The sequence below is a fragment of the Salminus brasiliensis genome, chromosome 11 (genome assembly GCF_030463535.1).
Source record: "Salminus brasiliensis chromosome 11, fSalBra1.hap2, whole genome shotgun sequence".
Lineage (NCBI taxonomy): Eukaryota > Metazoa > Chordata > Actinopteri > Characiformes > Bryconidae > Salminus > Salminus brasiliensis.
In genome coordinates this window covers 16,380,757-16,396,992 of record NC_132888.1, presented here as the reverse complement: position 1 = coordinate 16,396,992, position 16,236 = coordinate 16,380,757, and the positions used below count along the sequence as shown (strand labels likewise).

Sequence of the window (16,236 nt, the reverse complement as noted above, 5' to 3'; positions counted from 1 at the left end):
AACTACGCCACTATCTGTGTCCCTCTATGTCTGTCTTCGATGACCACAAACAGCATACTTGCTGGACGGGGAAATGCAGCCGCCACTGCAAAGCAAAGGAAACTTTCAGCAGCGCGATGGCGCTTAAGGTCCGAAAGGGGGCGCTGTAGTGCAACTGAACTTCCCAATGCAAATCAGTGGCCTGGTACATCACTGAACCTGTTACTACAAGTGCATTAGCCTTAATTACACGCCATCTAGCAATAATGCAGTATATACAACATATATTTACACGACAGTCCCGACTTTCCCTAACCAGACAAGTTGCATTTCTGCAGGTAAACCGGTGTAAATAGATATTTGGGACGGACGTGTTCACTGCTAAACTAAAGGTATTACGTCAGAGACTGTGATTTCATTCATGACAATTCTCTCTCTCTCTCTCTCTCTCTCTCTCTCTCTCTCTTTAAAAGAGAAGGTCCGAGTACAACTCCACTTGGATTCACTTTACTGGATTCCTCTTCAATTTGGAGATGTCAGCAATACTGAAATCCATCTGGACCTACAAGAAGGGTTTAATACTTTTCTGTACCCCTTTGATCCTCCTTCCTCTCCTGCTTGTTATCGGTACAAGGGTATGTCGTCTCGACCTCCGTTTTGCTGAATGCAGTAATGAGTGTAATACCAGACTGATTTTGCTCTTGCTTTATGCTCTCTCACTTGTTATGTCTCCATTACTCTTCTCACAAGGTAACTTCATCACTTAGTGGTCATTCAGTGCAGCACCTAACTCACTAACACCTTTGCACATCTCATAGGTGTGTTAATTCACCTGTTGAGAGCAATAGTTGAGCATTGCCCAACTTTTTGTGCATGCTGAGATAACCAATACCACGTGCTCCATCTTTAAAATGTATACTACTGTATCCTCAGGCAGGGGGATGCTAAAGTCTAGATGCTTCTAGATGCTAGATGATTCTTTTACAATGTCTGTTGTCTGGAAAATGTTAAGATTGGATTCGGCTACTGACTAAATATTGTAGATATAGCTAAAATGTAAATTAATGTGTGTGTCTGTGTGTGTGTTCCAGGAGGCCAACTGTGCCTATGTGATCATGCTGATGGCAATGTATTGGTGTACAGAGGCTCTGCCTCTGGCTGTCACCGCTCTGCTGCCTGCTCTTCTCTTCCCCCTGTTCGGCATCATGCAGTCCAAACAGGTACATGGTTTTACCTTCTAAAACTAGAAACGAGCATACATCACACATACATGGTGTATCGTTGGAAAGAAAAGTTTGTGAGATGCTTTGACATGATGAATGTCTGGATTTCTGCTTGAATAGCTTGTAGAATGTGTTCTAATCTTTTGATGAAAGACACTGATCAGAACTAAACAGACAGCACATACAGAATCGTACAGTGTCATGCCTTTATTAATCACCCATAACTCACTGATATCCACATCGTAAGAGTTGTTATTCGGTAAAGAGCTGCACTCCTAAAAATAAAGGTGCCAAAAGTGGTTCTAGGGAGTGACACCATTGAAGAATCACTTTTGTTTTTTAAAAGAACCTTTCAGTTTTTTAAAGAAGGCGCTCTTTGACTTCTAACAATAGTGGAACAATAGTGGAGCAATAGTGGCCTTTTGTTGGAACCCTTTTCAGAAATATATAGAAATCATTGTGTTTAGAGTGGGGGGAAAACCATCTTCCTACACTTATTTCAATAGAAGAGAAGAACCATTTAAGCATTCAAAACTTCTCAAAAGTTGCCATGGTTCTATATACATAGACTTTACTAAACAACTCCTGAAGAACCACTTTTTAAGAGTGTGTGATATTACTCAATAGAACCCTTTTGGCACCATTACAGCATATATGTATAATACCAAGGCAAAATGACTACACTGTCTTTCCATGCAAAATGCAAAATGACTGCACTCCATAAACAAAAACATAAAAATGAGTCATTAAGTTACTGGCGTGAGTAATAGATGCCTTCCATTAAAGCCATGTGGATTTACTACCTTCTACAGCAACAGTAACAACATAGTACTACAGATGTATGCAGGAGTATACGCTGTGGAAAGGTTCTAAATCAAACCTGGTACCTGGTATTCTATAGTATCTCCATAGACTCCAAAGATTGGCACCCTTATGCTCAGTGACACTCTAATGATTATGTATCAGTAACTACATGCAATGCAGTGCAAATCAGGAAAGTTGTTCCTAAGTTCTAACAGTGGAGGGAGAAAGCCAGGAACCATGGCTGGTTCCGAGGAGTTTAAGAGGTTAAGAGTGTTAAATGATTTATTACATTTACATTTATGACATTTAACGGATGCTCTTATCCAGACTTACAAAAGTGTTTCACTATTTACTCAAGAATAACTAAAATTCAAAGATAACTCTAAGCTTAGATACTACTAATCACAAGTCAATATGGACTTTAAGGGCCTCTATCATGAAAAATCTAAATGTCCCATAATTTTGAAACAGAATAACAAAACTTAGAGTCAACGTTAAACCTTTTAAAAGTCTATACAGTCCATACATGGAAACTATGCAGCAACTATGTCACAAGAACCAACTCATTAACATATTTCAACCAATTTAGCCTACTGCACACTTATAACTAGTGTGAGAACATAAAACAACACAAACATGAATGAATGGACAAATACATTGTAGGAAATTGGCTACTTTTGATTTACAGGGAACCCAGCAGCAAAGCCATGAATATGATGTAGTGCATGATATACAGCTCTGGAAAATAGACCACTTAATTTTTTTTCTTAAATTTACATCTCTATGTGTATGGCAGCCATTCTGTTCCATGCATTTCATCAAACAAAGCTGGGTTACCCGGATTTGCAGACTATTAATGGCATAAAGTCACCCAACAGCAATGTGAAAGACTAGTGGAGAGCCTGCCAAGACATGAAAGCTGTGATTGGCAGTCAAGGTTATTTCACCATAGGGATTTTTGAATGCTCAAATATTTGTACTGTGTTGTTGTGTTGTTTATTTGCATTCTAATTATTATAATCATTTCTTTGCATTATTCAAGCAGTTGTTTTTGAGCAAATTAAAATCAATTAGAATCAAATCACATTTATTGTCACATCATATTACACAGGTGTAAAGGTTAGTGAAAAACTTGGGTGCATCGTCCCTCACAGTAGCACAAAAACACAAATGTAGAAATATAAATACTGAATACTTACACATTGACATACTATACATATACACACACATAAACGTATACTCTATTTACAATATTGCACTGTTTGCATTGTACAGGTTTGATATAATCAATGCTCTAACAAATGTTAATTTCCCTAAGCACAGTGCCTATAATGCATGCACAGCAGTTACATCGCAGGACGTGCAAAGTTGTGTAGTGTAAACTCTTTTTTCTCAGCGCAACTTTTTTGCTTCTTGATACAAAAGGGAGATCCACACTGTTCTCATTTTCCATGACATATCTACCAGATGCAGATTACAATCGCCCAATACTGTTTATTTTACTTGGATACACAGAGTGCATTATCAACTTCATAACATGCTCATGAGTCATTGGTGCAATGTACTTTTTTCCAATATTATGCAGCCATAGTTTATAGAGGTTCATATTTTATGTTTGCATTTATTATTGTGCCATCACATTTGACCCTTTTATTCCAATGTAGAGTTCACTAAAGTATATACTGGGTGATCTTTTCTCTTGTGTTAAGGGAAAGTGCACACTAAATGCATGTGTATAAAATAATTGCAGTGTGTTTTCTGCTCTCCAGGTGTGCATGCAGTACCTGAAGGATACCAATATGTTATTTGTGGGTGGCCTGATGGTGGCAGTGGCTGTGGAGCACTGGAACCTGCACAAACGCATTGCTCTCCGAGTGCTGCTGCTCGTAGGAGTACGTCCAGCTCTGTAAGTGACAAATGAGTTATAAATGTATATACGGTTAGGGCTGCTCAATCTGGACACTTACATTACTGCATTACATATACTTACCATGTCCACAATCATGTCCACATGTATATTTAGCAAACCTGCTGACTCAACACTCACTCATAATATAAGCCATTGGACGGTTGCTAAAATTATGTGCATACATTTTTGAAATTCAGTAAGTAACTATAGCATAAAGACAGTTGAATAATGAGAGTTTGAGACGTGGAAGTGACATACAGTAAACCTTAAACACTGTTGTCTCTTTTCTGAAAAGATTTATCCAGCATAGCCTGAACCAAACTGTAAAGCAAGCCAATTCCAAAACTCTTACATACAGTCCCAGACTCGTCCCCTAAATTCACACAAACCCAGCCCACTAGCAAAAGCCTTTTAACCAGTAATGCTGAGACACAGAAGAAAATTAAGTTGATGATACTTGCAGGCAGCTTTTTGAGACGCTTTGAGATGCACATCACTGTCAGAGTCTGTTAGTTGTCCTGACCATGGCTTTGCCTGTGTCTGCAGACGACTAGCTCAGATTCAGTAAGTCATGAAGCTAAAGCCAGTGGATACTAGCCTAAAAGCTAACCTTAGGCCAGGAAGGCACCCCCTGGGCAAGCAGCACAACATTCTAGAAAGCCCAGCTATTGAAAGCTCCCCTTGGTGAAGTGCTGTTTGGGGAAGCACAGCCCACAGCCAGGAGAAGCACCAAAGATATTGGCTAAAAGAGAAACCCTTACCGACTGGGTAATCTCTTTATCTTTCACTGAGAGGACAGCAACACTGTTTAGTAAGTCTTGGCTTTGCCTCAAGGAACTCAAACCTGGGGAAGTGAGCAGGTAACTGCGCTAGGTTAAAGCCAATCCGTCTGCTAGACCACTGGCTACAATCTCTTCTGCTGGCTAACTGCACCAAGAAGACACTAAGAGGACAGCAACACAATGTTCATAGTGCTAAAAGACTTGGCTATGCTATGCTATGCTTTTGTGGTACCATAAACCAGCCAATAAAAGCAGAGCTCATTTTTACAAGCCCACCATTTGCAGCTAGGAAAAAAAGCATGTTTTATTCTCAGCCAAAATAACAGGGCTTTAAATGGGCGTCTAAACGACATCTAGGCATATTTTGCTCCAACCAGTAAATAGTCGGCTACAAACATACTATTTATACATCAAAGATCAATTTTAGCTACTCAAAACATGTATTATATGCAGAACATGTAGAAAATCAACGAAATGTGTGATTTGGGCAGGGGTGCTCAAACGTTTGCATATAGATGTAATTGACTGTATGCTACAGATAGTCTTTTGGGTTGCTGTTTAAGCTCTCTCTCTTTTTCTCTTTCTCTCTTTCACTTCTTGTACATAGGCTAATGCTGGGCTTCATGGGTGTGACCTCCTTCCTGTCCATGTGGATCAGTAACACAGCCACCACGGCCATGATGGTGCCCATAGTTCAGGCTGTCCTAGAGCAGCTGAACAGTCAAGAGAGCGAGCCAGCACTAATCGGCAGCAGTGAAGAGCAAAGCCTGGCTCCAGATGCACAGTACAGTCAGCCAAAATACAAAAGTGAACAAGGTCAGACAGTGTTGCATATTAATGTTAACTGTAGTTTAGTCTTATAGATTTTATTGTTATTGATACTTTACATCATATATATATATATATATATATATATATATATATATATATATATATATATCAGGTAAAAAGAATACTGACCAGCTGCATAGTTCATGGTTTTTGATAGTGCCCTTTAACCCTGGCGGTTAAAGTGCATCGTGTCTAGCACAGCTTCACAGAACATAAAATACAGTGATACATGTTCATATATTACATCATCATTACGTCATATTACATATTTGCCATATTGCTCACCCCTGATTTTTTTGTCCTTTCCAACAGTGGTGGTGAGTGGTCTGGAAGTGGTGACCGAGGCTGCAAGGCGACAGGAGGCTTCAGAGAGAAGAAGGATATGTAAAGGCATGACGCTGTGTGTGTGCTATGCTGCCAGCATCGGGGGAACGGCCACCCTCACGGGCACGGGTCCCAACCTGGTGCTCATGGGTCAAATGAACCAGTGGGCATTATACTTAATTACTAGTTATTACACCATACTTATCTGAATTTACTTTTTTAAAGGCCCTTCTTTCTACTAACCCTTGCTTCTTCTTCTCACTCTCGCTTCCTAGTTCTCTCTAACGCTGCTGCTTTTCTTTCTCTCACTTAAACAAATGTCTTGATTTTATATTTTCTTTCACCTCAGGTTGTTTCCTCAGAATGGTGACGTCATCAATTTTGCCTCCTGGTTTGGCTTTGCGTTTCCAAACATGATCCTTATGCTGGTTTTAGCCTGGCTGTGGCTACAGTTTGTTTTCATGGGCTTCAAGTAAGTATCTTTCTGTTCTAGAATACATTTGTCCTTTATAGATCCTCTCAATTACGGGATTCTTAACATTTACCAGCTACATTTCCTCTAACTCTGTTGTCACTCTAGGGGTTCCTCAAGGATCGGTACTTGGACCTCTTTTGTTCATTGTGCCCATCCTTACACCTTGCACATATAAGACTAAGCTTGACTTTCGGATGATACCCAGGTTTTTCTCAGTACTACATAGATTAAAAATTAAAACCTGCTTATGATAAATCAAGAAGTGGATGAAGCATAACTAGCTAAATAGCAACAAAATTTTTTTTAGGCTCCAAATCAACCCTAACAAAACTGCTTTTCTGATTCTCTAAATTGAAGGATGTCTCTTTCCCCTCTGGTCTGAAAAATGGGTGTCTTCCTTGACTCAACTCTTTCATTAAGTGCCCACAACTCTGTAATCTCTACTAGCCAGTATTAACATAACATATCCATTGGCTTCCTGTATGTGTACTGCATATAATTCAAAAGCCTTCTACTTTCTTATAAATCTCCAAATAATCTTGCTCCTTACCCATCTGATCTACTTCGTTCCTACAAACATACTCACACTCTTAAGGTCTTTTTCTCTGGGCTCCTCACCATTCCTTTATCTAACCTCGATTGTTTTGTAGATTTCCTCTTTGATTCTGAAACTCTCTTTCTCCACTGGTCCAACAGTCTAACTTATCCTTAATAGCACATCCTCAGGTCTTCTCTAGTACTGTTCATTTTTGTATTACAGTATTACTGTGTTTTCTTGTTTGCCTGTGATGCTCTGACAATTTTTTGTGTCACTATGCAAGTATCATAGATTATTATTATCATTATTATTATCGTCAAAGAATCAAAATATAAATATTCATACATGCAAAGTAAGACTACTGTACATTGAATTGATGTTACAAAACTGTAAACTTCATCAAATATCCCACACAAACCAGTAAGTTTTTTCAAATGTGCACATAAAGTGCCATTGGCAAGAGTAGGCATTTAGATTTGCCCTTGTTGTTATATAGTAGAGCAGTTGGCAATGCACAGGAGTGTTAGCTTGCCTGCAGAATGCTAGTAGCAATATTTATATTTCAATGCCTTGATGGTCTTCTTAATTTAGAGGATCCAGTTGACAAAACAGATCTTGGACATTTCACAAATCTTCAAAATGTCTTCAAAATGATGTACAACCTAGTTATTATTAACATTAATAATTGAATAACATATTTCAGCAATTTACTCACTGTAAATGTGAGTAAAATAAAAAATTAGTTTTTTCAGTTTTGCTTATTTTGTATATTGGAAGCTTACACCTCACCATTTAGTTTTGTGTAAACTAGAAGTCTGATTATTCAGTAGACTTACTTATTGTCACTGTCATATAAGACTTTCGGATTTCTAATTTTTGTTGTTTAATACACTGTAAGTAAACTTCAGACTTTAGTGTCTTGTCTGATTGCCTACATTGTGCAAATCTGTATTTCTGCTGTACCATCCCTTTAGTTAATACAGCAGAACTCACATCTCCTTCTCTATCATTTGCTCATTTCTCCCAACCCCTCACTCTTCAGCTTCAAGAAGACGTGGGGCTGTGGGGTGGTGAAGACTGAGAAGGAGATTGCCGCCTATAACGTCATCCGTGATGAGCTTCGGCAGCTGGGGCCCATGACGTACGGAGAGTTCAACGTGCTGGCTCTGTTCTGCCTGCTTGTGGTGCTGTGGTTTACCAGGGATCCTGGTTTTGTGGCTGGCTGGGCCACACACATATTCAACTCAGATGCAGAGTAAGGGTTACGTTGTGCAGTTTCCAAGAGCAAAGTTCTCATTCACCTTGTCATAATTTCACTAAATCATAACTGTGGCATATGGAGATAATACATGTTAAATCCAGAATTGTGCTGCTGTTAAAGTAAACTTGGACCGGTGGATAACGTCTCTGTTTATACCTTCAGGTACGTGACCGATGCCACGGTGGCAGTGTTTATCGCTGTGCTTCTTTTCATTCTGCCGTCAAAGCCTCCGCAGTTCTGTTGTGGCGCACCTGCTGGATCCAGCCCAGGTGGGAGAACCTTTCATACTATATCGGTATTCATGCAAAATCACTTTTGACAGTGAGCAATGTAGAATAACCATACCTTGTGATAAATATATATATATATATATATATATATATATATATATATATATATATATATATATATATATATATGCAAAGATGGGTTGAGGATATGCTGAAGAATTCTGAGGAAATCCAGTCCCAGAGCATGATGCTACCACCACCATTCTTAACAGTTCACACCAGCAACGTCTAGTTCATGGCAGGCCTCTGTGGCCTCTGTGGTTCCGATGATCACTAATAGGACATTAAAAGGCCTGGGAAAGTTAAAGACTTTTTGGAACTTTCAGCACTGAATTAAGAATCTTCTTGAGTGTATGTTTATTTTGACCCTTTATATAAAGGCACCTATTTTATTCTATTAAATACATATGTTTTATGCTTATTCTGCCCCAGACAAAGAACAGTTCATCTGTTGAAAGACCAACATTAATGTATGTTTCTGCACGCCTGTATGTGTACTTTGTTAGACTGTCCAGTATTGGACTATGTGTTCTACTTTAGACTGTCTATTATTACACTAAGCAAATTATCTTGAATTAAATTCACTCCTGAAAGATGTGTGAACAGATGTAATATGCTTGCAAAGAACACCACTAATTAACATAGCAATGAGCTAAAATTGTTCTTCCACAATGTTCCAATCCACAGCTACACCCACGTCAGCCCTGCTCACCTGGAAGGTAGCCCAGAAAAAAATGCCCTGGAACATAGTGCTGCTTCTGGGAGGTGGGTTTGCGCTGGCCAAAGGCAGTGAGGTAACCTCCAGTCATGTACCTTGTCCTACCTTGTCTGTGTCTAAGTTTGCATGCCAGTACCAAGTCTGCCAATTTCAGGAGGATGTGTGTAGGTGTTGGTATTGGTATACAGCCAGTGTTTACTGGATTGAATACAGAATGTAGTGTTCAAATGTAGAAATATTTGAAAAACCTGTTACTTGTTTTTAGATATCAGGCACATCATGGGCTTGGCTAGTGAGGGTTTAGGTCAAGGAGATGACCGCAGGGCAGAAGACTTACGCTGTGCATCAGTGACACTGTGTGTCATTTTATTTATAACAATATTAAATAGATTTTGCTGAAATTGGACGCAAAATAGATAGCTGTTCTTTTGCTTAGGAGAATGGTTCTAAACATAGCCAATGTGTAGGAAACACAGTGATTGATGCAATTAATTAATTAAAATAATTAAATAATCAAGTCAAATGCAGTTTTGACTTACTGTTAGCCTATACTGTATACACAAATTGCCTTCAGTCTTGCTCAATATTTTATATTTATTTTATTGCAGGTATCAGGCCTGTCCAAGTGGTTGGGAAATCAGTTAACCCCCCTTCATAGTATTCCTCCATGGGCCATTGCCATTGTCTTATGCCTCCTAATTGCCACTTTTACTGAGTGCACCAGCAACGTGGCTACAGCTACCCTCTTCCTGCCCGTCTTGGCCTCTATGGTAAGAATTACAGGCAAAATGAATTAAGTGAAGGAACACATCTTAACAAGATGCAATAGATATTGGTGTAAGTTTATACCCCATGTCGGTGAGTGCCAGCAGAAGATGGGTGCTACAGCACAACCCTGGCCTAGATTCACTCAGTCCATTGTCTATTCAGTCACACTGAATTATTTCAGACCCTTTTTAGAGGCCCCACTAGCAGCTAGCCAAGTTCTCAAACAGCCCAAACGAGCTGCTGCCCGTGAGTACGTCCCCTACCCTCCCCACACTGTGTAAACTGTGCTACTCTGCTTTCCTTTAGTTAACTCAAAAAGCTTTACAATGCCACTTGGCTCCCAATGAACCAGGCTGGAGTATTCTGAGAAAGATCGGTCTAAGGACAAACCTCCAAGGCACTTAAATAAAGAGTGAGAGAGAAAGGGTTAGAAAAAGAGAATATCCATGAAGAGACTTATGAAGTGAATGAGGACTAAGCAGGGCTTAATTTGATGGGGGAATGCAAGGAAATGCCATCCCCTGGTTAAAGAAAAGACAAGAATTGAACCCCCCCTCCCCCATTGCAATTAAACATGCAACCCCCTTTTCCCTGCATATTCATTTTATTATATGAATTCTTTCAAGAGTCAGATTTCTGATAAATTACATGAAGCTTATACTTTTGTCCTCATAAAAATGAGAACATTAGAAATGTTTATGAAAATGCTTTTTTTCTCATTAAAAATAGCAGGTGGGAAGCAGTTCAGTCCCACCCCCTCTCATCCCTCACCGTTATTTACACTCAGCATTGGCTTACACATTTTGTAAAATTCAACCACTGGGGCTAAGTTATAGTTTTTTTTTCTATCCATAATCTTCATAATAAGAGGGTGTAAGAAAAGAGTGTTCGTCTTTTCTTTCTTTTAATCAAGACTGTGCTTGTCTAACCACGTTCAGGCACGTGCTTAAGTCTGTTTTAGAAAGAAACAGATAATGACACACAAGCACATACATATTCCTACACAAACCCAGGATCCGCTCTATTCTTTTACACCAAAAAACATCTGAGCCATGTCTTAAAAGCCTCAATTATGATGTGTCAGCTGTTCTTCAGCTGTGCAATGTTTCTGATGAACTGCTGCTTTCTTTCAGACATGACTCAGTCTGGATATATCATCCTTCAGAATCTCAGCTAAATTACACACACTAAATGAAGGTTCATGGCAAAAGAAAACCACCACTTAAAGCAGAGATCTCAGTCACGGACACAAAGGAATTATAGTAGAGCGCTTGCCATTGAAACCCAGTGTGAGTCACGTGACATTTCATGTTTCATTTCTCATTTTTTTTTTATGTACTTCTTTTAGTCCCAGTCCATCGGAATGAACCCCCTGTATGTCATGGTGCCCTGCACGCTAAGTGCCTCTTTTGCCTTCATGTTACCTGTGGCAACTCCCCCCAACGCTATCGTGTTCTCCTATGGTTACCTCAAGGTTTCAGACATGGTAAGAATTCCAATGTGGCTTCTGTGTCTTTCTTAACTGAGAACGCTATTTAGAAAGGTTAATTATAGTCAGAATTTGACTTGTAATTACATTTGGTAGCAGCTATAAATGTTGTAAACGCATTTAGTGTCTGGGTTCTTGATCACAGTCATCTATTTACATATTCTAAAAGTGGGTCACAGAATACAGCGGCTAGACGTCTTATCTTTACAGTAATAAATCTTTGGAAAAATGTATTTTTTCCAAGTTCATTTGAAAAATCCAGCTGCCCTTTACTTTATTTGAACATTTTACAATGAATGCAATAGAACCCAATAGAAATGGTCCAGAAATATTTCAGAATGGCTTGACAGTTAAATAATTAAGATGCAAACAAGTCAGAGTGGTTTGGTATGAAATGTGCCATTCAAGGTAAACATACCATGTTCACAAAGGTGGTGATGGGATGATATGCAGGGTGTTGCAAGCCAAAACAGCCCCAGGTGAAAACATATTTGTAAAACAAATTAGGGCTGGATGATATGGTAAAAATACTATATCACAATATTTAAAGTTTTTGTTTTCGTGATATCTGTAATCACAGACATCAGTAGTGACAGATCCTTAAAAACTACTGTTCAGATACTCTCCCGTACTGACTACAGTGATTTATATTCACCATCTGCTTCTCCTTATCTAATTAAACCAGACTAATGACACTATTAGTAATGAAACCTGCAGCTGATCAGTGTTTATTAAGCACTAACAGTATCCTCTATATGCTTAGAAGCATATTGTTATCACGATAACAACATTCATCATGATACAATAAAATATTGTCATGTTGCCCAGCTCTAGTTTAAATGTACGACCATCATTGACATTATATATAAACTCAGAACATTACCTGGTGGCTTGTAGATAGTAAATAAAATGACTGTAGTTGTGTTGTAGACACTGCAACATAGTACTGGGCGATATGTTCTCGAATCAATGTCATGATTAATTGAATGTTTTACCACAATTATGATAAAAGTGCAGTTTAATAAGCTGCTTGAGTTGCTTAGTTGGCTCTGAGTTCTGGACGGAGGTACGCGGTAGTATGTTTTTAACAGCCAGTGAGACTGAGACAGTGAGACTGTGTCTGAAACAAAAGACAGCTGTCTTAGTCCCTTGCTGGTAATGCTGTCTCATAAGTCAGTACCTTAGAAGACAGCAATTTTGATGAAGGTACCTACAACCGAATCGTGATTGAGACACACTTCAAAGGCAGCAATACCGCATGCCGTTGCCAGGATACCGGCAACTACTGTCAGCTGGTGGCGTGGCTAATTTCAATCATTAGACATAAAAAGCCAATATTCAGTTGTTACACTGACAATTTTTCAGCAGAAATAACATATTAAGGGAAAATGACTTTATGTTATATATATGTATATATATATATATATATATGTATATATATATAATATTATTAATAAAAATAACTTATATACATATACATATGTACAGACTGCTGCATGCTTCCGCCATGTTGCTTTTTTCTTAAGACAAGCCTACTAGGTACTATATATAGTACTATATATAGTACTAACACTGAAGGGTCAGGGGACATATCTACACTGCTTTTACAAATCAGCAAGATGAGGGTACCTTAACAGGCAGTATTTTACACAAACATTCAATTTGGACATGCCTCTGTACCTTCCTGCCTTCAAATTCTACCTGGGTAGGCAGCATCTATTATCACCAGTATAAAAAAAGCAATCAGCCAACAATTAGACTTTCTGAATGTTGATTTCGATTAAGTTTTGATTAAGATTATTTGCCCAAACCACATCAAACCACTGTGAATGAATCTTATGTTCGGAATTCTGCATACTTTTATTTTTAAACCAGTGCAGTTTTCACTTTAACTTTCACTTTAAGTATGTTTTATATGGGTCTTTTCTGTCTTTTCCTTGTTTTCATGCCATAACATGGTTATTCCCATATATTCCAGGCAAAGACAGGCATAATGATGAACATCATAGGAATCTTTTGCATCACTCTGGCCATCAACACCTGGGGCAAGGCCATGTTCCACTTGGACCATTTTCCTACATGGGCCAACAGGACAGGTTTATGAAGCCCAGCATCAGACCTGAGTGAAAACGCACATCTACAAACTGCTCACCTTCTTAAACACCTTTTCATACCTCGCAGCCATCTCTGGGCTGAAGAGCTGCTCTTTGAGTCTTCAGATGTTGGCCTGGTGTACTTTCAGAGCTGCTATCACTGACACAAAGGGCCCAATCCACAAAGTAGCATTTACACCTGCTTTCATCTCTGTGGGAGAGTATATCTGTATCCAAAATGAAAGTCCTAGTCCTTAAAGTCAGGGTTTTACTTGTGTTTGTATAGATGTAATGTATATTTAAGGTAGATATTATATATATAGAAAACAGGTGGGTGGAAAATAATCGTTAGGTCTTGCCCTGTGTGTCACCAGAGAACTATAATTGTAATTATGAATGGGTGAATCTTGTGTTTACTGTCTGAGTGAAGATACCGTTTACAAACAAAGTTTGCGCACCGTCCCACACCGGCCATCCTGCATTTTCACATCAGCATTCCAGACAGCTCCAACTTGTTCATCTTTCAGAAGTTCCTCTCTTCTTAGTGACAGCATAGTAAACAACACAAAACAATAATTCACAAATGACACTTAAAGTGCATACTGTACACCTCTGAGTGTCGGTGTTTTGCTGTCTACATTGTTATGGTTCTAGCTCAAAAGGTTTCCAGCAGTTACTGGACACTAGTTGCACAGTTCTGTGAACAGTAGCTGCACAGTTCTGCAGTACAACAGAACTCTGTATTGTATTGAAAACCTTTGAAAATACCCACTGCTTATCATTCCCATCTACGTAACTTGAATTCTCTCAAGTAGCCGAACACCAAGGCCGTGCTTCACTGCAGTCATTTGAGTAGTGTGTTTTGTACTTTTTTGTACTCATGTTTATGTAGTTGTGTACTTGTTTCCTACACTCCTGAAAATACAGGTGCTTCAAATTAATCTTTCAGTGATGCCAAAGAAGAACCGTATTTGGTTCCATGAACAAATCTCATTTACCGAAATTTCTTAAATTTGTTCTTGAGAAAAGTCCTAACAGAAGGTCGGATAAATGATGTGATCTTAAACTGCAGAACTGTTCACTGCTCTGCTTTTATGATGATGGATCCCGTTGTCCTCTGTAATTGAACAAATGCCAAATTAGTAAACATTAGTGAATGTCAGCATCTTCACAAAGACTGCATGAGTGGGTTTTAAGAAGAAATCTTATGAACGGTTGATGAACAAGGCCCCATGTTTGTAGTTGAGAACTTTTACCAGTTTAAACAACCTTCAAGTGAAGGTTCTTCAGATATTTCTAAGGTTCATTACATTACAAACTTGGTTCTTTATGGAACCAAACCTTCTAAAGGTTCTTCATGGAACCCTCTGTGACATCGCTCAAAGAACCATTTGAAGCACCTTTATTTACCTTTGTTAATTTTACCACAGCAGTGGTCGCTTTACTTTACCAGTGCACATTAATCAAATTTATATAATGGAAAACGAAAAGGTTGGAGCATAATGTGATCTAAGTAAACAGGGACAATACACATTCTCTATAGGTATAAAAATACAGATACATGCGTACTTGAAACTTGCTATAAAGTTTGGGTGAAATTTGTTTATTCATTGATTTTTTTGGGGGTTTTTTTTGTGTTCATTAAAGTCCCAATACGGAATATGTAAACAACCACCTGAGAATTTGTCTTAAGTTTATAAGTTTATGAATGGAAATCAGAGAAGTACATTGTATATTTTAGTAGGAGCTCTGCTGTTATATATTAGCTTTCCTACTGTAGTGAAAACTGGCCTGTTATAGTGATTAGTGATTTTAGTGATTCCTGACTGGCACTTTAAAGTGATGCACTTTGGGGTGTAAAAGAACAAGATTCTTCTTTTGCATTGAAAAATTGCCACAGTAGAATTTTAATAAAAGCATAGAAAGCAGTCTCGCCTTGTCACATTTAATTTTTTTTATAAATGTTTGATAAAAAACAAAAAAAACCTATGAACCTATGCCCGGAATTAAATCAGAAATCATGTGAACAAATCACTCATAGGTGTCTTGGTGCAGTTACTTTTAATTTTTATATGAACTATTACTTTATTTGTGAGGAAAGAAATCTACTTTGTACTTAGTTTGTGAGTTTGGAAGCGGAGGTGGACGTAAATGCAAGTCATTTATTTAACATTAAATAAAACAAAGTAAGACAGGAACCAAATAAACACAAACTGGAGAACAAAACTAACAAAAGAAACAAACACAGGAATCAAACCAAGTCAATCACCACACTGTCATACACACATGCACAAGACCAGACAAGGACCACTGAAACAAATCAACTATTTATACACAGACCATCAGAAAACACCTGAGACTTACTAGAGGGCAGGGCAACAAAAGAGGCACAGGGTGAACACTAATGACAAGGCGGGGCTAGGCGGGGACAAGGAACAAACACAGAGCCATGTGCTTAGGAGGACATGGGGGAAACCAATACAAAGTGTTAAAAAGCACAAGCAGGACACTTTTTCAGTTAATTTCATTCTGCTAGGTAAGTAAAACCATCTGTCCTGTGAAAATAAAGAAGCCCCTTGGTTTAAACAAAACGGAGTTCTCATCACATCAATCAATACATTAATGGTCCATGCACAGCAGACCATAAACAGCACCATTTTTGCAACCTGACACATTCATTAGCTATCATTATTATTTAAATCACAGGGTGCTGACTTTGTACTAGTTCCCAGAATTCAGAAGACTTTAGCAG

The 16,236-nt window shown here is 38.5% G+C and overlaps 1 protein-coding gene across 1 annotated transcript; it reads left to right on the top strand.

The window, feature by feature from the left end:
- Positions 1 to 504: 504 nt before the first annotated feature.
- Positions 505 to 15,331, top strand: slc13a5b (solute carrier family 13 member 5b). The gene is made up of 12 exons (XM_072691111.1): positions 505 to 614; positions 1,071 to 1,199; positions 3,776 to 3,912; positions 5,305 to 5,513; positions 5,841 to 6,015; positions 6,202 to 6,324; positions 7,908 to 8,120; positions 8,289 to 8,395; positions 9,104 to 9,210; positions 9,743 to 9,904; positions 11,251 to 11,388; positions 13,370 to 15,331. The coding sequence occupies exons 1-12, from the start codon at positions 513 to 515 to the stop codon at positions 13,493 to 13,495; spliced, it is 1,728 nt and encodes a 575-aa protein (XP_072547212.1). The 5' UTR covers positions 505 to 512; the 3' UTR covers positions 13,496 to 15,331.
- Positions 15,332 to 16,236: the final 905 nt, after the last annotated feature.